The 24,469-nt window shown below is 32.3% G+C and overlaps 4 protein-coding genes, 1 non-coding gene and 1 pseudogene across 8 annotated transcripts; 4 read left to right on the top strand and 2 right to left on the bottom strand.

Annotated features, from left to right (window-relative positions):
- Nucleotides 1-273: 273 nt before the first annotated feature.
- LOC107366400 (SH3 domain-binding protein 5-like) lies at nucleotides 274-7,252 on the top strand. 3 transcript variants are annotated; one of them, XM_089267758.1, is made up of 6 exons: nucleotides 274-564; nucleotides 680-836; nucleotides 927-1,268; nucleotides 1,368-1,622; nucleotides 2,167-2,750; nucleotides 5,633-7,252. In XM_089267758.1, exons 5-6 carry the CDS (start codon nucleotides 2,167-2,169, stop codon nucleotides 6,324-6,326), a joined length of 1,278 nt encoding a protein of 425 aa, XP_089123884.1. In that variant the 5' UTR covers nucleotides 274-564; nucleotides 680-836; nucleotides 927-1,268; nucleotides 1,368-1,622; the 3' UTR covers nucleotides 6,327-7,252. The 3 variants fall into 3 exon arrangements, with proteins under 3 accessions (XP_089123884.1, XP_015789483.2, XP_015789482.2); XM_015933997.3 differs by having other exon boundaries at nucleotides 1,368-1,855; XM_015933996.3 differs by lacking the exons at nucleotides 274-564; nucleotides 680-836; nucleotides 927-1,268; nucleotides 1,368-1,622 and having other exon boundaries at nucleotides 1,872-2,750.
- A 372-nt stretch (nucleotides 7,253-7,624) lies between these two features.
- On the top strand, nucleotides 7,625-9,003 carry LOC107366401 (S-formylglutathione hydrolase-like). The gene is made up of 2 exons (XM_015933999.2): nucleotides 7,625-8,559; nucleotides 8,649-9,003. Exons 1-2 carry the CDS (start codon nucleotides 7,885-7,887, stop codon nucleotides 8,829-8,831), a joined length of 858 nt encoding a protein of 285 aa, XP_015789485.2. The 5' UTR covers nucleotides 7,625-7,884; the 3' UTR covers nucleotides 8,832-9,003.
- A 598-nt stretch (nucleotides 9,004-9,601) lies between these two features.
- Nucleotides 9,602-12,757, bottom strand: ras (Inosine-5'-monophosphate dehydrogenase ras). Its single transcript, XM_015933995.3, has 10 exons — nucleotides 12,413-12,757; nucleotides 12,243-12,291; nucleotides 12,065-12,166; nucleotides 11,902-11,976; nucleotides 11,332-11,838; nucleotides 11,098-11,188; nucleotides 10,592-10,985; nucleotides 10,343-10,486; nucleotides 10,161-10,244; nucleotides 9,602-10,041 (listed from the first exon to the last, which is right to left on the bottom strand). The coding sequence occupies exons 1-10, from the start codon at nucleotides 12,484-12,486 to the stop codon at nucleotides 10,020-10,022; spliced, it is 1,542 nt and encodes a 513-aa protein (XP_015789481.1). The 5' UTR covers nucleotides 12,487-12,757; the 3' UTR covers nucleotides 9,602-10,019.
- Nucleotides 12,758-14,541: 1,784 nt separating this feature from the next.
- Nucleotides 14,542-14,746, top strand: LOC112539331 (small nucleolar RNA U3). The gene has a single exon (XR_003083122.1). It is a non-coding gene; the product is annotated as a small nucleolar RNA U3 (small nucleolar RNA).
- A 99-nt stretch (nucleotides 14,747-14,845) lies between these two features.
- LOC107366525 (NBAS subunit of NRZ tethering complex-like) lies at nucleotides 14,846-19,734 on the bottom strand. The gene is made up of 2 exons (XM_015934147.3): nucleotides 19,273-19,734; nucleotides 14,846-18,960 (listed from the first exon to the last, which is right to left on the bottom strand). The coding sequence occupies exon 2, from the start codon at nucleotides 18,927-18,929 to the stop codon at nucleotides 14,967-14,969; it is 3,963 nt and encodes a 1,320-aa protein (XP_015789633.2). The 5' UTR covers nucleotides 18,930-18,960; nucleotides 19,273-19,734; the 3' UTR covers nucleotides 14,846-14,966.
- Nucleotides 19,735-20,119: 385 nt separating this feature from the next.
- Nucleotides 20,120-20,978, top strand: LOC107366349 (inosine-5'-monophosphate dehydrogenase 1 pseudogene; annotated as a pseudogene). The gene is made up of 3 exons (XR_016198828.1): nucleotides 20,120-20,165; nucleotides 20,280-20,789; nucleotides 20,909-20,978. The product of XR_016198828.1 is annotated as an inosine-5'-monophosphate dehydrogenase 1 pseudogene (transcript).
- The last annotated feature ends 3,491 nt before the right edge of the window (nucleotides 20,979-24,469 follow it).

The following is a 24,469-nucleotide window of genomic DNA, read 5'->3' as shown; positions in this document are numbered from 1 at the left end:
CAACAGATTTTCTTAGCGTAAAGCTATTGGTAAAATGATTGAGGAAATGTGAGGTTAATCTTCCTCACTTGACTTTATTCCAACAATCAACTAACCTACCTAATTAATTTACTTGTGATAATTGTTGCTGTTGTTTGTTATTTGACTGTCTAGTTTGTTAAATAGCATTTAATGATTTTACCATGGTTACCCTGTTTTAATTTGATTTAATATTGGACTGTAAAGACCAGTGTTTATTGTTTGATTTTAATTCATCTTTCCATTGTTATTATAACTGTTTTTATCTTTCTCACTCTCTCTACCTTTTTGTTTCTGGTTTGATAAACAACTCACAGTGTTAAGGGTTAATATGTATTCTGGTTGAAAGATTCAAGTTATCTATGGTAAAAATTACCATAAAGTATTAATCAGCAAACAAATAGCAAATAACAACATCAACAATAGAGGAGAATATGAAAGTAATTCATTTGGAACCTGAATAATACGTCAAACAATTGAGGCGAGCCATTCAATATGATCAAAAACAACGACAATTTATCAAGGAAAACTTTATTTATTGATTTGGTAGGTTATATAATTTTTTACATTACAAGCCGTTTGATAACTTTAGATGGTCATGCATAAAATATAAATGTTAATCATCAATTAATCTGTGCTTTCGTAATTTGCTTCAATTTAGGTCCTAGTTAACCTTTTCTGGTTAACCCTAATTCGTAGTTATCCTTTGGTAACAATTTGGATCGCTCGCTAACTGATAGTTTCCTTAATTCTGACGATTTCGATTTGGAATGATCATCTCTATGATTAGAAATTTTCAGTTGCTTGGTTAATCCATGGTTGAGTCTATTCACGATTTTTCTTGAAATTTTTTCTCTTTAATTCTTAGCTTGTTTAATTTTAATTTTAATCTTTATTTATATTTACAGGCGCTCAAATCTAATTTAGCTTAATTGGATAAGTTTGGTCTTATTTTTATCTTTGCAGCTAAGCAGATCCAAAAATACCCGATCGCACTTAAATTGTGTTTACTACGAGGCATACATTGTACAAGCCAATTAACACTTAAATGATGGTTGTGAAATTAATATAATCAATGCAAGGCCTTTTTTCATCACAGGGTTAAGTACTGTTTCAATTGTTGATCGTGTTAACCAGCAGCAACCAAGTTGTGCGTGTACTTTTATTATCATCTTCAACAGTAGCTTCCAAGGATTTCAAGTTGTAAACAAGGATAAACCTTAAAAATCAACAAGAAACTAGAAGTAAACGTAGGAATAAATTATTCGAATAAAGAATTGACAATAGTTCATTGAGTTGAATAAATGATCACCTCCATCTCTTTGATTGATATATCCCATTGCTCATAGGCCGACGGGCGATTCCGATGTAAACATGAAAATAACTGAATCTTGCATCAGCTTGTTTGGCTCATAGTTCATCGAAATATGATAAATTGGAAGTCTAAATATCGTTTGTGCATCTCAAGACACCAACCGTTGGAAACTAGATTTAGCCAATAATTATTCACAATTGTTCATCAAAATACAAGGCTAGCACCATTGAAGACTAAAAGCAACAGCAGACTCGACTCGCGAGTGTAATCGATCTGCTGAATTTAACTGGTAAAAACTGGAAGTTAAAGCTGGAAGTATTTAACTAATATTGAAACAAACAATTTGCTAATCATCTGATCCTAAAACCCTTAAAGCAGGCTTACAAGAAGGCTTCTTTACTTTTGCCTTAAGCAAGACTTGAAGGCAAAATGCGAGTTGTTTTTATAGCCAACAGATGGCAGAGAGGAAACTCCTGGTGACTTGAATGGAAACTTTTAGTTTCCTTCTTTGTCACTCACCTGGTGAGTCATTCAAGTAAAGGTTTCGTTCAAAACATGACTTAAGTTATTCTTGATTTACTTTTTTACTCGTTCATCACCAATTTAGTTTAAATTCAATTTTATTTTATCCCTTTTTAAGTTCCATCTTTACCGTAGTCAATGTCTAGATACTCCTAACACCTGGATAATGATTTTATAAGTTCAATAGGATTTGTTGCTTTTTTTCAACTTTGTCTTCCGTTCTTTTGCTCTTTGTCCTTTATTTGTGCTTTCATTTTCTACTTGTTTTTGTTGCTTCTTTGTTTTTATAATTCATCATTATAACGCCATAGATGGATCAATGTGGAGATGATAAATTTACTGAAGAAGATGACGATTCTGGCTCAAATTTGGATCCTCGGATTGGCTTGAAGCTGGAAGAATTGAACAAATGGACTGGTAGAATAAATACACTGGAGAAAAGTTTTGAAGAAGCCAATTCCAAATTTCGGATTACTTTAAATGAATCAACTGATCGGTTAAAATTGTTATCCACCAAACTGGGAAAATCTATTGATGATTCTCGACCTTACTATGAAGCCAAAGACAGATTAACTGAAGTACAAGCCAAATGTCAAAAGGCAGCCATTAACTTTGAGAAAGCCTGTCAAGCTTATTTGGAAGCAAAAGAACGAATCAACTTGGCCGAAAAAAAATTCAACTCAGCCGCTCATGAGTTTGATACAACCTGGCAAGAAATGCTCAATCAAGCAAATATAAAATTAATGGAGGCTGAGACGATGAAAAAAGAAAGTGAAAGACTCCACCACAATTCAATGAAAGATTTCCATTCAGCTGAGATGGTGGTTGTCGATTTAAAGAAAAAACTGAAAGGATCTTTACATCGATCAAAGCGTTATTTCGAGGAAAAGAAAAGGTTAGTTTCTTCTGAATCTCTGTGATTGTGTTTCATTTTATGCGCGAATTTGTGTTTACAATTCGGAATTTTCTCCAAACAAACTATCATCATCTTTTCAATCAATTTTTTTATGGCATTTCTTATCTATGGTGACATCACTTATTGATGGTTTTTTTAATAACGTTTTACTGGTGATTATGTTTTAAAGGTTTATTCAATATACAGACTTGCTGTTATTTTGAGACTTGAAAGCTGTTAGTTTTTTTCCACGAAAAAAAGCGATAAAGCTTTAAATCGAAATCTCTCCTATTCACAATTTTAATTAAGATTTCATCCATTATGAAGATTGTTCTGAAATACTTTTTAGTGGCGCATTCAATCGTTTAAAAAGCAGAATCAAATTTAAATTACTGCCCCTCATGATAATCAACTTAATTCAAGGTTCTATCGAGCTTAAAAGTCACATGTTTCATTGTTTATTCATCATTTCTCATGGAAAAGCTATTGTTTGATTTGCATCACTATTTTCCGGTTAAACACGGAAGAATTAGTAAAAGTAAAAAAGGCATTTCATTTTGTTACTCTTTTATCAACATAGCCTCACTGATAATCATCATCATCATCGCCTTCATCTCTATTATCAACAGGTTCAAGCTTGCTCAAAATATCACCAGTCCAAAAGGCTAAGAAAAAATGATTGTGCAGAAATATTTAACCAAATGAGTTACAACTTCCTGCTGATGCCGTTATTTGTTTCGAGCTATCCTCTTTCAGTGATCGTCAAATGAATGAATTTTATTGTGTCATGTTTCAGTTGTTCATATATTCACCGTTATTAACTACTAATTTAGTTGACGAACATGTTGATAATGTAACTGTTGATGATCATGGTGATGATGAATGATGTGCATATTTTGCTGCAGTAACAAACACTTACATTACTTCAAATTATGTATAAAGGAGAAAATATTTTTTGAAGGATTTTTGCTTTTCTCACAATCTCAATTCATCTCATCATTAGTTCCAACAGTTTTCACTCAATTGCAATTTACTGTATTGATTTTGTTTCTCTCTCTTTCTTTTCTTCTTCTTTCTTCTCTCTTCTCCTTAATCTCTCTATTATTAATCTAACCATTTGGCTCTTAAGTCGTCTCTTGATTTTAATCACCTTTTGCTGTTCCTTTTTTTCAATAACGTCACTTAACAACCCATGAATTCTCAATCCATTTATCCAATGAAGGTTGTTCATCATGAATCTTACATAATGTCAAGTTTGATAAGTCATAAAGTCAACGACATATACCTTTTACTGTATTTTTTACACGACCTCGTGATTTATGCTGTTTATTCAATATATTTGTTACATCTACAATGCATTGAATAATGATTTTTTTTCTGTTCTCCGATCCATCAGTTAACACCGATTGATTTTGATTGATTTGATATTATCGACTCAACAAAAATGCATGGAAATGTAAAAAGTTGAATTATTTTAATTTGTTGATTACATTTTCTATCGGAAAAAAGGTAGAAATGAATTGTAATCTAACCTTCAAGTAATTATAAAACTCTCTTGTTTAACTATCATATTTCAATCAATTTAGTGAACCAAAAATTCCATGTGATGTTTCCATCAATTGGAAAATTGTTAATTTATTAAACAGCCTTATCTGTTTTATCATGTTTAACTGCTATTAACTAAAGCTTTATACATAAGCACACTTGTTTCAAGGTAAATCAGTTGATTACCAAGTTTAATCTTGAAACAAGTTGAAATCAGGTAATAATAAATGTTGATAATTCTAGTCTTTCCACCATTTTTGACCTTTTGTTTTCAATTCATCCATTGAACTTGCATTGCGTTTCTTTATCCAATTTTGCTCTCAAATTGCACTTTCAACTTTACACTTTACTCACTCAACTTGATCCAGACTTGTTAATGTTGTTAACAAATCATTTACGATTCTAATCATGCAATTTTCAGATTCTCAGATTGTAATATTTCCGGTCAAATTTCAATTCTCATCTTAAATGTTAAACTCTCTTCCCGATTGATTGCAATGAAACCAAACCAAACCCTCCAAATCGATTCACCAATTTAAACTAATTGCTAATTCATTTTCCACTTTCTATTTTTGTAGAAACATGCCGAATTGTTTCATAACTATTTACATGCTGCTGCATGAAATTATTTCATTTCAAAAAGCTTACTCTAAATTAATTTCACTTTTGTACAATTTTTTAGATACATTTGCTCAAAGTCATTTGTTATTTTTAACTGAAGAAATATTTCGATTGTTAATTACAATTGAAACATTTATTCATTTTCAACATTTGCTGTAACATTTTCAATCTTGTTTTGAATCGTTCTCTTGACTTGGTCTTGATGTTTCAAAAATTACATTTACTCTTCGCTCTTTGTTGGTACGAAAATTTTTCATAAATAGTTTCCGACTGACCATTTTTTGCCCATTCATTCAGCTTCTACTCGACTCGCATCATTCATCATTTAGTTTACTCGGTCAGCTTTTCCTGTTGCACTTGATCAAGTTCAGGGCCAACCCTTTTGATTCCGTAATGGTTTAGTCTTACATTGTGTTATGCTTTACTCTTTTTTCTGGGTAACTTGACTTGTTATCCGGTTAATCATGATTTCACCTCATCTTTGTTATACATTTTCTTCTTCTCACATCTTTTCTTTGATGAAAAATCTTGCACAGCTTGGTGAACATGTCAGCTTACTTAGTGAGTTGTTCATGTTGCTATGTTTTCTTGGTTAGTGTGTCACTTGAATCTGCCTTCTGAGCTGAATATTAAATTATTTCACATTACTTTTTAATGAAACCTTAAACATCATAAATTATATTTTCTAATAATCTATTTTATTCTTTCTTTACCAGATTTCAAAAACAGCTAGGCTCAATCAAGGAAGAAATTGAATCAATCATAAGTCAAATTAATTGCTCAAAAGCCCGTTATGCAGCTACTCTCAGAGAATTGGAGGCAATTTCCGAAGAGATTCATGAGAAGCGTAATTGTTCCCTGCTTAAGCATTTAAAGAGAGAACCTGGTGTTGGCGCTGAGATTAAACCTGAAATGAGGTCCATTGAGATGGTTAATTCTCGGTTATCGCAACTTGGCTTACAACTATCTCAAGATGATTATTGCCCGAAAGGAGGGGAAACTGAAGAGACGGATGAAGATGAAGAAGAGCCCAGTAGCAGTAAAAGTATTTCAAGTCAAGCTTCCACATCTGATGCCATGATGTATCCTGCTGATTCTTGTTCTGATATTGTTGGTTCAATCTGTAAACATAATGACGATCATTTGCAAAGTGAGAAAGATACTGATTCATTCAATTACGATGAAGATGAAGAGGAAAGGGAAGAAGATCTGGAATTTAAAATGAAACATGAAAATTTCATCAACAATCGCAAGGACATTCTTGATAACGAAAATGGTGTTCTAATTGAATCTAAAGGTTCCTACTTCTGCTCTATTGATTCAAGTGTCATGAGAAAAGAATCATCTTCTGACATTTTGAATGGAAAATCAAGTGAAAATAATGCATTTTTTGAGGTTACATTTAGTTAATGACCAAAGGACCAACCTAATTAACTTGTTCCAGTTCTCATAAAAGTTACTATTTTTATTCATCCTGCGTTCCTGGAGTTTCAATCAAAGCTGGTGGTAAATGAGTTTACTATCGATGTAAAAATGAATCAGGAAGCTTCTAATCATAAACATTGATCATCACCCATGTAAATATAAAACCCAAATCTAAAACATTTAAACTTGCTTTCAAAGTCTACCTTCAAACCTTTGGATAAACTGAAAAATATCAAGCAAAAGCAAATGGAATGTAGATAAAGGAAAAGATTATTTCGATTTCCTTCAACCTGGTTATCAACATGTACATTTACATCATGACCTTCCAAACAAAAATTTCAAGTGCCAATGTAACAAAGTAACATCAAGGAAGCCAACATGAATATCTCAAGGATATTTTAGGTCTCCCTGGCCTTACATATTTTCCCGTCCTTCAACCACCACGCTTTTACCAACCATCTTGCCAGACTCATGAGTTTATAATCATTCAATCATTATTGTGAAAAACAATGAAAAAATATTCTACGCTTCCATTGTTATACTTTTTTGTACACTAAATTTTGAAACAAAAACGAGTAGAAGCGAACTACTTACTATTCCTGATGATTTCGTGATCACCGATGAAAAAAAAGTACAACATATTCTGTCCAGACTAACGGAGTTAGTCAATGTTCTGACTAGTTTTCATTATGATAACTTATATTATTATACATATATTTCTCGTTTCTTTTTTTAAAGAGGCCTAAATTTGTCCAACAAAGTTTTTTCGTCAAACTCTCAAGACAAAATCAATTGTAATTATTGACAATACAACTGGTGAAAACAAATATTTTTTGTAAATCAAATTTTGTTTTCTTTTTTTTCTCATTATCTGATCATCAAAGTAACTAAAGTTATTTCCATCACGAAAATTGACTGTTTTTTTAAATTTGTATTGATAAACAACCTAAACTAGTCTACGATTGTTAATTATTTAATGCAATTATCTCTGTTATCTTAACTATCGAAAGCGACAAAAAAGATTCCTATTGAATAAGGAGACGTAAAGCTATTGTTATTCTAATCAAGTAAAATGCTAGCGATCACCGATAAATCATTGATCTTGATTGTTGGACCTGACAATGAATGGGGAGAAGTGATCATTAAAATGGAGCCAAATCAACTTACAATCATCCCAATAATCAATGAAACAAAAGAAGAGTCAAAAGAGAGAGACACAAAAGAATTGGATATTTTTGTTTCTCTAAATTGCTGTTAATTATAATAGTTGATTATTATAATTCTACCTCTCTTATTGTTCATTTTGATATTTTTACCTTTATTTTTGTCATCAATGATTTGCTTGACAACCTCAGCAAATCAAACCCAACTTTAAACTCAATTGTTACCCTTCAACACGTTCAACTTTCACTTACGTATTGTAAACGAACAGATGAAAAGCAAATGAACTAAAGATCAACAATTAAAAAACACAAAACAAAAAGTAAAGATTTGCTTGGATCAACTCATTTAATTTCAATTGGATTAATCAAGTCGATCGATAATGTCATCATTTAAAGAAATATCAAGTCTCAAGTTTTTTGATGGTTACCAAAAAAGATACTCTCATCACAGTTCAACCAACAATTGGGAAATGAAATTTGCCATTTATTTGCCTCCAAATGCATTGAAAGGTGACAAATGTCCTGTTATGTTGTGGTTAACTGGACGGACTCTGGGTGAATGGGGTTTCACCAATAAATCGGGAATCCAACGATTTGCTGCCAAAAATGGTTTCATTATTGCAGCACCCGAACCAACACCGAGAGGAATTGAGCCTAAAGATGAAAAGGGTGAATTGCCTGTTGGAGCTCAATATGGTTACTATGTTGATGCAACCGTTGACCCTTGGTCTAAACATTATAACATGTATTCTTATATTGTCGATGAATTTTATTCCCTATTAACATCGACTGTTTTCCCAGTTAAACCTGATTTGATTGGACTTTCAGGTCACTCAATGGGAGGAACAGCGTCAATACCAATTGCTCTACGAAACCCAGACAAATTTCTTAGTGTTACATCCATGTCAGGCAATTACATTCCCACTAAAACGGAACGCGGTCAAGAAATTTTCAACATTTATTTAGGCTCTGATGTTGAATCTTGGAAGGTCTATGATCCAATTCATGTCATTAAAAGCTATGAAGGTCCAGAAAGAACCATATTCATTGATGTGGTAAGATCCAATTTATTTTATTATTGTAAATGTTATTGTAAAATAATTTCCATTTATATTGATTTTCATTCATTTCTGTTTATATTTAGGGAGGTGCTGATCCGGTAATGGATGATGCTTTCGATAGTGACTTGTTTGATGCCTTTAGAGGAACCAATTTGTCTCTTGAGTTCAAAATTAGAAGCGGCTATCACCATGCTTATGAATATATTCAATCATTTGTAGAGGACCATTTATTGTGGCATAAAACTATTTTTGACGCTCATCGTTAATTTTTTATCATTCTGTGTAATCGGTATTAGTCGTGATTTTAGTTTCATTGTTTTACGATAATAATTAGACAAAAGCCAATCAACACGTTTATTTGTAAAGCTTTTCTTTTATTTATTCAATACAACTTTCATTTGTTTTAAATAAAGTGGCATTTTTTTCTTAATAACTTTTATTCAAATCTTAATCTTAATTCAGTGGTAATGGTAATGTCAGCCAAGTTAATTATTCTGATTCAAATGATGGAATGTATGTGAACCTTTGGCTTTTTGAAACTATACTTTGAATGTTTTACTCCATGGAAATAAATGTGGTGAATGTGTGCGGAAATGAATGTAATATTGATTAACGGAACAGTCTAATGATAATTTTCCCTCAATTATTCCGTACATTATCCCTTAATATTAATCATCAGTTACGAAATTCATAGGTAATATAATAATTGTTCATGATTTCCTCTTTTTCAATATCAATTTTCATGTTTTTCTTAAATTTAGTGATCAATCGAAATTAAAAAAATGATAAATTCGCAGCAAAACATCCATTCGATTTTAAGTTTTTGTAAGTGTGTTTCACGTAAATAGTTTGAAGCCATGAACAATGATGATACTTCAGTAGCAAGGCTTTCTGGAAAACCAGATAATATCTTATCCAATTTATTTTCATATGGATTCTGCTTTTGTTCCCTAAGCCTGTTTAAACATGATTTTCAAAGAAACATAAGTGCAAAGAAATGTCTGACTATTTTATGTCGTTGTAGTCCACTGTCCACTTTCGCATGGTTAAAAATTATTTTATTTTGGCCACAATTTTTAATTTAATACATTTCTTTATATATTGTATAGATTCTGCGTTTGTTTAACTGGTTTAATCTCAATAAGCTTTTTTCGTTTGTAGATGATTATAATTTAGCTCTTGTTCACTTTGATTTTTTATAAAATTGAAAAGTCTTGAGATTTAGAAAATTGTTCAGAGAAAGAAAAGAAAAGAGGAGAAATATAAACGAAGAAAAGTTAACTTTAGAAAGACAGCATTTTGTGACATGATTTGTAAAAAGACAACGATTTCAATTTTTTCTCAACTTCAAAAATTGTGAGAAAAGGAACGAAAAATATGATTTCATGGAATGACTTTAGGTTAACGATATTAATAATTTCAAGTATATTTTGACTTTTCTTGTGGTTTGGCTTCTAATAAAGTCGCTTTTCAAATCTGTAAGTAAAGATAGATGAGACAAAAAATACATTAGTTGATGATGGATTTACGATGACGATCAATGTTAAGTTAGTGTTTGACTAAAATAGTTGACATTTGGAGGAAAATGAACTTACGAGTAAAGTCCATGAACACCGCCTTCAACTTGTGCAGAAGCTGTTCTCTTTTCAAATTTAAGTTCTCCCTTGTACATGTATTCCCTAAAATATAAAATGAAAATAAAATGTAATTAGAATATAAAAATTAGAGAAATTTGACGGTTTTAATAAAACAGGCAATAATTTAAAATTTAATTTACCTTAAGATTTCTAAGCTTCGACAACCAATGTCTTGACAACCATATCTGATTCCAGCAATAAGGTAAGGTACATATCTATGAATTGATCCTTTATCAACAATTGATCCAGTCACACCTTGAGCAACCCTAACTTCATCAACATCACTGTTAAAGAGAACGAAATGACAATGAAGAAAATAAAGAACATGAAATTATGATTAGAAACAATTAAATTAGAGATTAAATAAGATAAATATAAAAGTTATTTACCCTTGGAAATATCTTTGACGACTTCCAGTTCCATCTTTAGATTCCATGGCATCTAATGAACCCATACCTCGATATTTCTTCAAACGAACACCATTTGAAAAATAATATTCACCGGGTGCTTCTGTTGTTCCAGCTAACATGGATCCCATCATAACACATGATGCACCCAGAGCAAGAGCTTTAATGATATGTCCAACGGAAGAGATACCACCATCAGCAATGATTGGTACTCCAAATTTGCTAGCATATTGAGCTACTTTATAAACAGCAGATGCTTGGGAGCGACCACAAGCCATGACTTCTTGAGTAATGCAAATGGATCCTGAACCCATACCAACACGAAGTCCATCCACACCAGCATCGATCAAGTTTTTAGCTTGACGAGTTGTTACAACTATTGTAAAATAAAAGTTATATCAATTAAATTGAAGGTACACTAAATTTTTGTGCAAGATCTAACTTATGGAAATAAGTGTTTTTTCATCTTGATATGTTTTTTAACTTACCATTTCCACCGATAACTTGGAGCCTTGGATAAGTTTTCTTAATAAACTTGATCATCTCAAGTTGATAACATGAGTTTCCTTGGGAAGAATCCTTTATCATGATAGGAATACAACGTAATCATGATCATTATCAAAATCATTGAGAAAGAAACAAATAGAGGAGAAGTAGAATATTAGATAAGAAGAATAGGGCAAATATCTAATAAAATTGATTGAATTAACATGATAACCTACAAGAATAATGACATCAACCCCAGCATCGACCAATAACTTGAGACGATTTTTATCGGTGTCTCGAGTGCCAATAGCAGCTCCAACAAGAAGTTGACCATTGTCGTCCTTAGATGAAAGAGGATAATCTCGACTTTTTTTCAAATCGGTTCTCGATATAAGAGCAATCAATTCTCCTTTATTATTAACAATAGGCAATTTGCCCTTCTTTGAACGTTGTAGGATCTCATTGGCTTCTTGGAGTCTTAAACCAGATGATGGACTCTCGGTTAGAGTTACTAATGCCTCTCCTTTGGTCATTACTTTTACCAACGGTGTGTCTAGATCTTCATTCTTAATGAAATCAATATCTCGAGAGGTCACAATGCCCAGCAATTTGCCCCCAATTTTACCGGTTTCAGTAACTGGTATACCAGCGAAACCTTTTTTTCTTTTAATTTCAACAACATCACGAACGGTATTTTGAGGACTCATAACCACAGGATCCCGAATGAAACCATGTTTGTATTTCTGAAATACAAATGCAACCAGATTTAGAGTATTGGAAACACAATGATTTATTGATGCACTTACTTTAACTTTCTCTACTTCTTTAGCTTGGAATTCTTCTGTGCAGTTGTGATGGATGATACCAATTCCTCCGCAAAGCTATAAAAAGACATGAACATGATTAATTAATCATATAGCCCAAATAGTAAAGACTAGCAGAATATTCGGCTTTAAAAAATAAACTTACCGCCATTGCAATGGCCATTTCTGATTCAGTAACAGTGTCCATTGGAGATGAAACAAGTGGTGCTTGAAGGGCCAAATTTTTAGTCAATTTAGACGTCAATATCTGTAATATAACAAAAGGAAAATTTAAAATCATATTAACATTGCAAAATTGGATAGAAAGGGTAAAAAATACTTACAACATCATCGGCTGGAAAATCAATGTATCCTGGAAGAATGAGGATGTCACTGTAATTACAAAGATTGTAAATGTTAATATGATGGCAACAATAAAATGACAATCCATGAAATTGACCAGAATGAAATCAATCGATGACACTAAGCAATTATTGTTGAAAAGGTTACTCACTTGTAAGTCAATCCATCACCGGCTGCAAACAACTGTTTAGCGGAGAAACCGTCTTCAAGATCTATGTCAGACATGATTATTTAGTATTATCACTGATTTGAGTAAATTAGTCGGAAAATATGAGGTTAAATTAATATGTTAATTTGTGGATTGTCAAACAGACACTAAAAAAACGGCGATAAAGAAGCGTTGGAAAATGAAAAAAAGGTAAACAAAATAAAAACAAAACAAAACAAAAATATCAAAATTGATACAAATTAATATAAATTAATAGACTAGTTTCTGGGTAATCACAAGATATAATATAAACTGTTGATTAATGGTGATGTCCAAAAACTGGTTTGATTCACAGTGTTGATTAAATTGAATTGGTAACTGGTTTTAAATGTAATTTTATCAAACTAGAGAGACACAGAGAGAGGAAGTCTAAGATATGTATTCACAGAGAGTCAATGTGAAATGGTAAAAAAAAGAGAGTAAGCAGAAAGAAAGAAGATTTGATTATGATGATGATCCCAATCTCGGTAATAATCAAAGTTAATCACAGTTTTAGTTAAATAACAAGAAGACACATCTTATCTAAGATCTTTCGATTTTATTCTCTCATCTTCACCATTCAATCTTAACAACTACCTTTATGCCTCATTATGCCTCATCTCTCTTTCTTCTCTCTCTCCCATCCATCTGTCTCAATTTGTTTATCTCACCATAGTATTGATTTTCCTCTTAAATTGGGCTCATAATCATCGTAATTATTATCTTCATGATGTCCAAAATGATAATCGAAATATGATCATTGATCATCATATAAATAACAATAAATAATCGACAATCAAGCAGATAAAGAGATCATAATCAGCTGCTAAAATCCACCAGAATACAGAGTTTCCTATGTCTCGTTGCTTTTCCATGTCAACCAAAGTCTTTACCAAAAACAAACTTTGAGTAATCCTGAGAAAATCCTCTCTACAAATGACATCATTTCTTAAAATTTTGTGGGCCAAGTTGATTAATGAGGACAGTTTGTTCAAATTTGGTTGCGGTTTTTTGGTTTATTTACCACTTGTTGAAATGAAATAGACCTGGGATCATTTGATTTGTCTCAAGACATCTCGTTAATTGCTTTTGAGTGATAATAATCAATCTATCTCGGTGGCGATCACAATAATTAGATTTGAAGATGAGATCAATATCAAGCCTGGAAAAAGGGAAAAATTGAATCTGATTAGATCATTATTATTTAAATATTTTACCAGTCTTTACAATCTTAAGCAACTTAAAAAACTTGAGAACATTGAAACAGATTTACCTTTTGTTATCAAAAAATCGCAACTATCTATCCAATATCATTTAGATGATCAACTTGAAAACTTGATTCCTGGAGATTTTCGAGGCAGAAATTAATTCTGTGTGAAGTGATCATCAAGATAACTGGATGTAATTGCTTCTTATCGAATGAATATTATTACAATTGTCAGAAAATGACAACCCATGGATAAAGAAATTTTTATTTTCCATGGATTTGCATTATCTAATCAATTCGAGCCAGCATACACAATTATAAGTTGTTGATTAAGTTCACATTGAAGGTTGAATGAAGATGATGGCAGCAATTAACAAGAAATTATCAAAAATATTGTAAAAAGAAAACATTATAAACATACTCATGTGGAAAAGCCTATCGACAGACCCACAGAATAGTCAATAACAATGAGATGATCGACTATTATTGATATTCCATTAGAAACCAATTGATTAAATTCACCACAAGTAGATACATTGATTAAAGTCAAATAAACAAGAAACAAAAGGGTAAACAAAATTCAAAAAAGGTGCAAAATTGTAACACACACATGATTAGTAAGGTGATGTACACTGTAGACTTGAGTTCAACTGGCGCACATGGTTGGTCTCTATGAGATTATTGTATTGATTGGATCGGATAAATTGTTCAAAAAATTCTGGAAATGAATAGAAATTAATGTTTAAAAAACTCAATTCAGTAGATGTAGTTCCGAGCGGTGATTGAAAAAGTCTTAATTAGATGGAATGGAACCATTAAAAAGGGAAACTGTTTTCACAACAGAATGATTTGAATATATATAATTGCCTTAATTACCATTAAAGTTAAGATCATACTTCAAAGGATCATTTCTTTAGTATGATTGGGACGTTTCGTTGACAAAACGAAGTCCAACTTAGCCACGATGAGGAGGTTAGGAGCTTTTTCCTGAGCGGGAAGCTGGATGTTAGCGTAGTCACTAACATTCATTGATGACCGTAACTGACTAGTTTAATTACTAGACAGTTGGGAATTAGCTCGATCTGAGTGGTAGAAAATAATCCTAAAAAAAGAAGCACATTTTAACCTAAGAATTAGATTTTAATCTCGTTCTGAGCTGAATTGATTAGACAGATTAAAAGACTTGACCATTGGAAAAAGAAGAAAACGAATTTATTGGTTAAGCTGTGAGCTTTTTCTTTAATTATTTGGACATCAAAATAAATATTGTATATTATGAATATTAACATTGTTTTACATTGGTTTGTAGAATTAAATTTTTTCAACATCACCAGGTTCAACGTTTTCATCAGATGAAGAGGATGAAACTGGTGGATAACAAAATTTTTCAATAATTTGATAACAGAGAACCAATCTGTTGTGGTCATCAGGTGAAACCAATGGAAATATCCTCTTCTCGAAATAGTTTTCCAATTGGTTAGCATTTTCTTTAAGAATCGCCTCAAAATCATCGTTTTTAAATACTTTGTTCGCAATCAGCTCTACATCATTCGTAGGATCAGTGAGTAAAAATTCCAGGTGGGTTAGATATAAATCCATTAAAGGCACTGAATACTGTTTTCCCAATGAAATGACAACATTGAAAATTTTCTCATCCGTAGTCATTGCTAAACCAAGTAGGGTGTCATTGCGATAATCAATTTCACAGGCAAACCTCTCCACATCAACACTAGAATCAAGAGAAGCAATAGTATCACTTTGAATGATATTGCAATACATTTCAAAGTATTGTTCGATCAATTGTTTCTCTCTTTTAAATGGATAATCAGGTTCATTGGAATATGATTCTTTACAGATTTGATCAGCTTTAGTAATTATTGAGCTCATTGGTTCGGAAGCAATATTGTTAGGCCAATCATCTTTACCACGGAGACCAAGGTTTTTCAAGTAAAGTACAAGAGAGTAAAAATATAATGCCGTGAAAATCAAAGCAGGCGATTTAGGACTAATTTTTTTAAATGGAAGCTCGTCATTGTCTCCTTTGAGAGGTAGAATAGATGAAATACACAATAAAGTGTCAACAGGTAGGTGATAACTGCTTAATTGGATGCATAAAGAGCGTACTGTTTCCCAGTTTATATCTTTCTTGAGCATTTCTGTTCGCAGCTTAATTTGATGATTAGATAGCTCCAGATTAATTTGATTTGAATAAAGATCACCAAAGCCCAGATAGGAATAATCAAAATTGTTTAGGTTGAAGTTAAAGTGAGAATTGTTTGGAAAGGCATCGTAATAAAATGGATTGATATTTATCGAGTTGTACGATTGGTTTAAAGGTGTTTGCTTTATTGCATTTGACTCCGATTCTGTATTGCCTTGTTCAGCTAGTCTAGTCATTGATTTAATTAGTTTACTTGTAATCTCGATGGTTGGAAGTGAAGATAACAAAGATGATGATGTAGATGAAATCGATGAGAATGTTGATGGTAAACCAGATAACTCGTGTTGCTCTTGCTGCTTCAAACAATTCATCGACTCTTCTAATAAAACCAATTTTAATTTTTTGATGTTGCTTAAAATTTCAAAAATAAGTCCATCATCATCACAATGAATTACTGCAAATGAGAGTAGTTTCAGTCGAGAATAGTTATTCTTAAATGATGATGAATTTCCCAAAAGTTCACATAATCTCCACCCAGTTGTGTAGTTCTTGTCGATAATTATCTTACACAAACTCCAACAATGATTGTAATCCTGTCTTTCGTAAGCATAATTTCCAAGTATAGTGAGAAGTTTAACTTCAGTGGCTTCATCGGAGCTTTCATCTCCAAAGATGTTTAATATTTTGGACAATTTTATAAATTCATTGGTTTTCTTGTAAGCTTTAGGTGAACTTGAAATTATTTGATGAATCAATTCAATTTTGGAGTCTTCCATCAATCTTATCTGAATTGGTAGAATATTAAAGTCAAAATCTTTTCCTAAAATGGACAATGCTTCAATGAAATCTTTCTCTTTTTTGATTCCAATTACTTTAGAGGCAGCAGCTTCTCCTAGAATAGCCAAACACTTTTTCGCTGTGTCAATAATTTCATCAGTGACAGAATTGGCCGAATTGACATAATGTTGAGCGGCATCAAGAATTATCTCAACTGATTTATCGTAAGAAATCAATCTATTTGAAGGCAGGTTGGGGTCGAGTTGCATAAAATTTGATATAAATCTAAAGTGTTCCAGTCTTCCAGAGGTTAGTATTCCTTTGATAAAAACCTCGTAAACATCTTCAAGAGGGAAAAAACCAAAAAAACAGGAATTTCTTATGCGTTCGAGATCCTTTAAAAATTGTAACCAATCTTGTTCTTTTAAAGTGACGGAGTCGACCTTACGACAAAAATCTCGAGTTATCTTATTCAAGATACCTTTAATCCCTGCTTTGTCTTTTTCATTAACCATTTCTTCCAGTCTCTGAACGGTAATATAATAATTGTATTGCTCAAGAAGCTCAGCAACTTCCAACCTTTTATACAATCGAATGGTTTTATCATTTCGCTCTTTGTCCAATAGGAAAAATTGACTATCTGGCTCTGGAAATGTTTCGACGATGTTGAATGCAGCATCCAATTGATCCGTACGTTCATTTGCATAGATACATTTTATACCATAATCAACCAATTCTTCTTCACTTTGAATAATTTCTTGTCCAGAAATAGAGCCCAGCTCTTTACTCATTTTATAATCAATGAATAATTTTTGCACAATGTTTAGTTTGTGTTTGGCTGAATTAACAATAAAATCCCACAAAAGTTCCTTCTCTTCTTTCTGGTCTTGAGATATTTTATGAAGATATGGAAGTAGAAATCGATGTAGACAGTCGCTGAAACGTTTTTCATCATCACTAGCTCCTAACATTAACAAATTAACTCGTTCTTCTTTTGACAGCCGTTCAAATTCACTGAAACCAATATCATCCAAGTTGTACATGGGAAAACATTGATAAACCAAAGTTGCATAAGTATCAAGATCATCTTTGAATACATACAAATCAGGAATATTACGATCTATACCAAGTTCCAATAACTCAATAGCATTAGAGACTAAAGATGATCTGACTTCAATTTCGCGAGCTCGAATGAGGAACCATGAGGATACGACACTTGTATCCAGCTTTACTCTACGGAAGTCGGAGAAGAAAGGATTCTTTTCATAAAAATTCTCTATGAATTGGTTTTGATTTTGCTCCAACTTTAATATATCCCGCAATTGATAACACCATTCAATTTCATCATGGGTGCTAGAATCCCGTTTCAGTTGTTGTTTGAATGACGGATAAATTTCACCACTTTCATTATCAGAACAAGGTAATAAATCTTGGTACAAGGCAGGTTTAAGTGTTTCGGGAAAATTTGAAAGTATGGTCAACCAGTGTTCTTTAGTATCAAGAACATGACGAGAAAGGATGATTTTGATAGATCGCCATTCACTTTTATGAGCAAGGTCAAGAAGTATCTCAAAACATGAAGCGTTCCTGAAATGTTTCCAATGGTCTTGGTCAATACACTCAGGGTCTCTAGAGTTGCAAGATAAAATTTTCTCAAATGACTTTAAACGGACAAGATATTTAATGAATAGGTATCTATATGTAAACAAGACTTCCACATCCTCCTCCATATGATTGAAATCAACTTTAGTCAAATCTTGCCATTCAAATCCATCATTTATTAAGGACTCAGAGGATAAATTAGAGCTGACATCTGAAATTTCATCTCCATCAACTATCTCGTCCACAGCATGGATAGTTTTGCTTTCACCACCACTTTGAACTGATTTTCCATCGTCCTGGTTCTTTTTACTTTCAGTTGAATCCAGGAGTTCTTCAACTAAGGCCTGGCCAAATTGTAGCAATTCACGATTTGAATCAATGTCATTAGCGATACCAGTTAAACACTGTGAAATAACCCAACTATGATCTTGAATTGGAGTCAAAAGAAGTCTAATGGTATCAGTTGTAATCCTTGATTTGGTCCACTTCTTTTTATAAACAGGATCAGCATTAAGATTATGTCTTTTAGCAATTTTCAATGCTTCCTCATATTCTTCATTATCTAGAAGCTCATCAAATTTCTCTTGAGGCGTAGATGATCTAAAAGAATCAACAGATAATGAATGGGTTAAAGCTGAAGCTGGTTTTATTTTGCGAATCCCAAGAATAATGAAAGTAACCAATGTAGAAAACCAGATGGTGACATAGTTGATTCCTCGGTTGATCAAAGTCATTTTAACTTCAAACACATTCACCAAAGTAGATCTAAATAGAGAAAAACAGGAATATGAAAACAGATGATAAATCAAAATAGAGATGATAGAGAAGCTAAGATAGGTTCTTAAGTAAACGTACTGTCAAAACCGATTGTTTGAAATGAAAAAACCAAACTCTGAAATGGAGAGTCAAATGAAGGAAATGGAGTTTCACTAATCTTCTTAAAGATTTATTTTGGTCAAAAGGGTGAAATGCCCGGTCAAAATGAGAAAGTGAATGTTCAAATGAGTGAAATGTTGAGGTCTACTTTCCATTTCTAACAATCGGTTTTGATAGTAAAACGTAGCACAGTTTACTCACCTTATGAAAAAGACTAATTCAATATTGGAATTTCATAAGTAAAATAATGAAATCAGCAGCAAATCATTACGATGTTACTGCTTACTTTAAATAAAAACAAGAGTCATTGGGTACAAGCTGTAGGCATAAAAAACACACAAATATGATCATATTATAAAGTCTATCAGTTTGAAGTTTCTATAACACGCATTAAAGATGTTATGTGATGAATTATGGACTTAAGGCTTTTTAATTGATAAGCCAGGTGGTGAAGATAATTAAAATTGGGAAGACTGAGAAAGAGACACAGAATTAAATATCGACACACATAATAGGTAAACTCAAAATATACGAAACATGTAAACATTTATTTAATACACGTCTTCATGGTTGCCATTGGATACCTTGAAGTAAACAGCTCAACTCAAAAAACAAGTCTTTGATTTTGGTTCAAGTAAATGTAATTATATTCATAACTTGACTGACATTACCACTACTACTGAATTAAGATTAAGATTTGAATAAAAGTTATTAAGAAAAAAATGCCACTTTATTTAAAACAAATGAAAGTTGTATTGAATAAATAAAAGAAAAGCTTTACAAATAAAAGTGTTGATTGGCTTTTGTCTAATTATTATCGTAAAACAATGGATATTTAAAACTAAAATCTAGACTAATACCGACTACACAGAATGATGAAAAATTAACGATGTGAGTCAATAATAGTTTTATGCCACAATAAATGGTCCTCTACAAATGGTTGAATATATTCATAAGCATGGTGGTAGCCGCTTCTAATTTTGAAAATTTCTTGACCGCGTTCCGTTAAAGTGGGAATGTAATTGCCTGACATAGATGTAACACTGGATTATCTTACTGCTGGAATCAGATATGGTTGAAATACAGTGGAAATGGTAAGTTAAAAAACATATCAAGATGAAAAAAGCACTTATTTCCATAAGTTAGATCTTGCACAAAAATTTAGTGTACCTTCAATTTAATTGATATAACTTTTTATTTTACAATAGTGGTAACAACTCGTCAAGCTAAAAACTTGATCGATGCTGGTGTGGATGGACTTCGTGTTGGTATGGGTTCAGGATCCATTTGCATTACTCAAGAAGTCATGGCTTGTGGTCGATCCCAAGCATCTGCTGTTTATAAAGTAGCTCAATATGCTAGCAAATTTGGAGTACCAATCATTGCTGATGGTGGTATCTCTTCTGTTGGACATATCATTAAAGCTCTTGCTCTGGGTGCATCATGTGTTATGATGGGATCCATGTTAGCTGGAACAACAGAAGCACCCGGTGAATATTATTTTTCAAATGGTGTTCGTTTGAAGAAATATCGAGGTATGGGTTCATTAGATGCCATGGAATCTAAAGATGGAACTGGAAGTCGTCAAAGATATTTCCAAGGGTAAATGATTTTTATATTTATCTTTTTTAATCTATTTTTGCTAATCAGAATTTCATGTTCTTTATTTTCTTCATTGTCATTTCTGCACAAGTTGAAGGTGGTCATGGACTTTACTCGTAAGTTCATTTTCCTCCAAATGTCAGCTATTTTAGTTAAACACTAACTTAACATTGATCGTCATCGTAAATCCATCATCAACTAATGTATTTTTTGTCTCATCTATCTTTGCTTACAGATTTGAAAAGCGACTTTATTAGAAGCCAAACCACAAGAAAAGTCAAAATATACTTGAAATTATCAAAATCGTTAACCTAAAGTCATTCCATGAAATCATATTTTTCGTCCCTTTTCTCACAATTTTCAAAGTCGAGAAAAAATTGAAATCGTTGTCTTTTAGCAAATCATGTCACAAAATGCTGTCTTTCTAAAGTTAACTTTTCTTCGTTTATATTTCTCCTTTTTTCTTTTCTTTCTCTGAACAATTTTCTAAATCTCAAGACTTTTTAATTTTATAAAAAATCAAAGTAACCAATCAAAGGACACTATAAAAATATAAAACAATTTAACCGACATTTGACAAATAGTTCCCCAGTTACTTAATTTCTGATTCTTCAAAATATTAAAATGCCTTTGAATATTATCCAAATATGTCGAAGAAAGTAACTATGCTTCACATAGATCCCAAAAGGCCATAGTAGTGGTTAAGCTTTACCTTGGCTTTACCTGGAGGCTTACAAGTTTAGGGATTAATGTTTGAATTTAAACTCCATGTTCCAAAGGTGCGAATAGCATGAAACAGATGAAATAACCGGAATTCACTTCGGAAACTCGTGCAAAATTACATTGAACCTCTAACAGAGTGAGTTGATGGATTCTCGGACAAGACTAGACTAGTCACAATAGTCAACTTTGGTCCACGTGAATTTCAGTTCAGACTTTCCATTGTCTTTGCCTTGTACTTTTTTCAATAAGAGTGAAACTATGTGACGATTATAAAGATATGATATTGTTATTGACTGGAGTACAAAGAAAAGTGAGAAAATCATAAATCAATAATTGAACAGGTAAGTATTCTAACAAGTAATACATTTATTGCTTTCTTTGAAAAAATTTAATCATGAGCATCATTCATAGCTGTCAGCATGCACGGAAATACCAAGTGAAAAGATCGAATATTTAAGGTTTATAAAGCCGGGTATTGGATTACCTTATCCTGAAAATCCTTTTGCGCTTCTTTTTAATCTACCGGATATTTCGGTTTTAAATTATGTCTGGAGTTATTGGTAACTAGAATTCTATGATAATCAATTGTATTATTATTGATTTGAGTTTTGCTTTAATGAACTTATCTTTTCTATTCATTACACAGTCGTTTTGAAATACAAGATATGCGAGATAAGTTCTTTGCGATTGCTTCCTGTTTAATACCAAGCTACGGCTCATTTACGATTTGGATGCAGCTAACGTGGATTATTTCTTAACGCATGAAGATTTAATCGATGAATCTGGATGCAACGAATATTTGAAATCGAGAATACAAAAGGTTTTGGTAGAACGAGCTAAACGTCAAGTTGTTGAACAAATGATTTCAAATCTTTGAATCTTTTCAAAAATGGTTAATATCTATTTATAGAAAATTATTCACATCTTAATTATCATTGAATTCCATTGCAATAAAAAACTAGTACATTGGCGAAGATTCAGCAAAAATAACCAATTCTACCTTGTTCATCGAAACTCAACTAAACATTTATTTTCTCATTTATTTTGTTCTTATTCAACTGTAATTACCGAAAAAAGAGAACAAAAAATCGTATTGAGCAAAAATCAATTTTATTGAGATTGAATAAAATACAAGTTACTCGGGATAGGCAGGTGACCGATCCCGTTCACAGCTTTCTGTTTGTCTTCGGAATGGTATAGTCCGACCCATTCTACTATCCGGTATGTTTTGAGTGTAGATTTTCCGTTCAATACAAGATTTAATATAAATGTGTTTTGGGCCACCGGGCGCCCCACGTCTGCTTGTTCCATTTTTTGTGTGAAGCTTTACTTGTAGAAGGGAACTCGCTCCATCTTTCAAGATGATTTTTGGACTGAAAAAGGGAAACATTTCATGATAATGTTACAGATGAAAATGGAAATGATGAAAATTGTTATTAAGTTTGATGAGTAATGGTAGTGGTTAAGTTGTTAAAATAAAGTATTTGACAATCTTTAATAAAGTGTGACTTTACTCTGTTAATTTGAGACTTCAAAGAAATAAAATCGGTCAACCCTTGGAGTAAATTCTTCGGATAACCCATATTTATCGTTCCTCAATACCTTGTTGCTCGTTCGAACCCACGGCTCTTCAATCCGAGTTAGCTTTTGGGTCGAATCTGAGGTCTGTAGCAACAACCGTTCGGGAGTTATATCTCAAATCACCGCAAAAGTTAGCACGGTATATGTGCGTGCGCATGTGACTTGTGAATGAAAGTTTTTCAGTTTGCGAGTTAAGGTTTTAGAGTTTGTTTCGAAAATAATGAGTTTCGTCCTTTAAGATCGGTACCAAATTAAATCGTCAAAGATATAGTTTACTTTACATTTTTGCTATTCAATTTTGCTGTTATCACTGACTAATATTGTTCATTTGTTTTCTGCTTTCAATGCAATTATAAATTGGCACATTTATTATGATTACGTTTTTGTTTTCACTTTGATCATATCAAAAGAAAACTCAGAATAAATCACATTTCTTTCAAGTTAAATGATTAATGTATCCGAAGTGAGCAAGAAAAATGGACCAAAGTTTTGATTTATCTCTGCATAGATCTTCATTAATGTGATTAAGAGATTGAAAGCAAACCTTTGGATTAATACATGAAGAAGATAAAGGAAAAGGAAAAGAGACCAAAATGAATGGTGAAGACCCAAAAATTATGATATATTGGTTATCATCAATGATTCCTGGTTAACTATTGGTATGTAACAACAAACCTTTCCATCAAAATATCCTCATCATCCTAATCATCTTTCTCCTATCCAATTAATACCTCATCGATTCCTCCATTTCAACCAACTTCACCATAATAATAATCTTTCTTTTCCATTACAGCATCATCTTTTATCCATGATACTCCATATTATCATCACCTCTTCTCGTTACCCATCACTTAATATTTACACCAAACACAGTTGGGCCAGTTTTATCAGGAAAACAGGAGCCAACAGAAGAGACCAGGAAGAAAAGAAATGGATGAAAAGAAAGTGAAACAGAATGAAAAGGACAGAAAAAAGACATTTTCATCTTCAATTGTTTGCCTCAAATTTCAGTCCAAATGTCAACTAAACACCTAATGTTTAACCGTTGATGATAATTTAGATTATGATGAAGATTATGTTTAATATTATTGTTTGTTGACATCAACATCATCATGTCTGAGCTCATCAAAACAAACCTACAGTTACAAAGACTCTTCACCTTGTGGTTGAGTTACCCTTGACACTGGACACATTAACAGATGAAGATGGTTGAGGACAAAAAAAGGACAGTTTAGTTGAGCGAAACTAATTTTTCCAGATAATGTTGCAGTATATCAAGATGATGATGATAATGGTGATGACGAGTAAAAAGGAGAGCCAAAAGTTGCAGATAAAAGGGAAAAGATGATGTCAAAGAAAGTAATAATACCCGGCAATTGGACTGATTTCTTATTCACTTTACATGCCACCAAACAAATCAGATTAAATATTGAAATGATGCATTCAATATTGGATAACAATTTACCCTACAATTGTTGAACAATATCAAATC

The sequence above is a fragment of the Tetranychus urticae genome, chromosome 2, assembly GCF_039701765.1.
Source record: "Tetranychus urticae isolate SD_2017Ah chromosome 2, NJAU_TeUrti_SD_1.0, whole genome shotgun sequence".
In the NCBI taxonomy this organism is placed as follows: domain Eukaryota; kingdom Metazoa; phylum Arthropoda; class Arachnida; order Trombidiformes; family Tetranychidae; genus Tetranychus; species Tetranychus urticae.
The sequence above is the reverse complement of the archived record's forward strand: the minus strand, read 5'-3'. Positions and strand labels throughout refer to the sequence as shown.

Bases quoted from the DNA above. Each gene is read 5' to 3' on its own strand.
- LOC107366401 (XM_015933999.2), top strand. From the start codon at position 7,885: ATGTCATCATTTAAAGAAATATCAAGTCTCAAGTTTTTTGATGGTTAC. The intron at 8,560-8,648 runs GTAAGATCCAAT...GTTTATATTTAG, and splicing joins GAACCATATTCATTGATGTG to GGAGGTGCTGATCCGGTAAT.
- LOC107366400 (XM_089267758.1), top strand. From the start codon at position 2,167: ATGGATCAATGTGGAGATGATAAATTTACTGAAGAAGATGACGATTCT. The intron at 2,751-5,632 runs GTTAGTTTCTTC...TTTCTTTACCAG, and splicing joins TATTTCGAGGAAAAGAAAAG to ATTTCAAAAACAGCTAGGCT.
- ras (XM_015933995.3), bottom strand. From the start codon at position 12,486: ATGTCTGACATAGATCTTGAAGACGGTTTCTCCGCTAAACAGTTGTTT. The intron at 11,977-12,064 runs GTAAGTTTATTT...GTCTTTTTATAG, and splicing joins AAATGGCCATTGCAATGGCG to CTTTGCGGAGGAATTGGTAT. The intron at 11,839-11,901 runs GTAAGTGCATCA...TTTGTATTTCAG, and splicing joins AAGAAGTAGAGAAAGTTAAA to AAATACAAACATGGTTTCAT.
- LOC107366525 (XM_015934147.3), bottom strand. From the start codon at position 18,929: ATGACTTTGATCAACCGAGGAATCAACTATGTCACCATCTGGTTTTCT.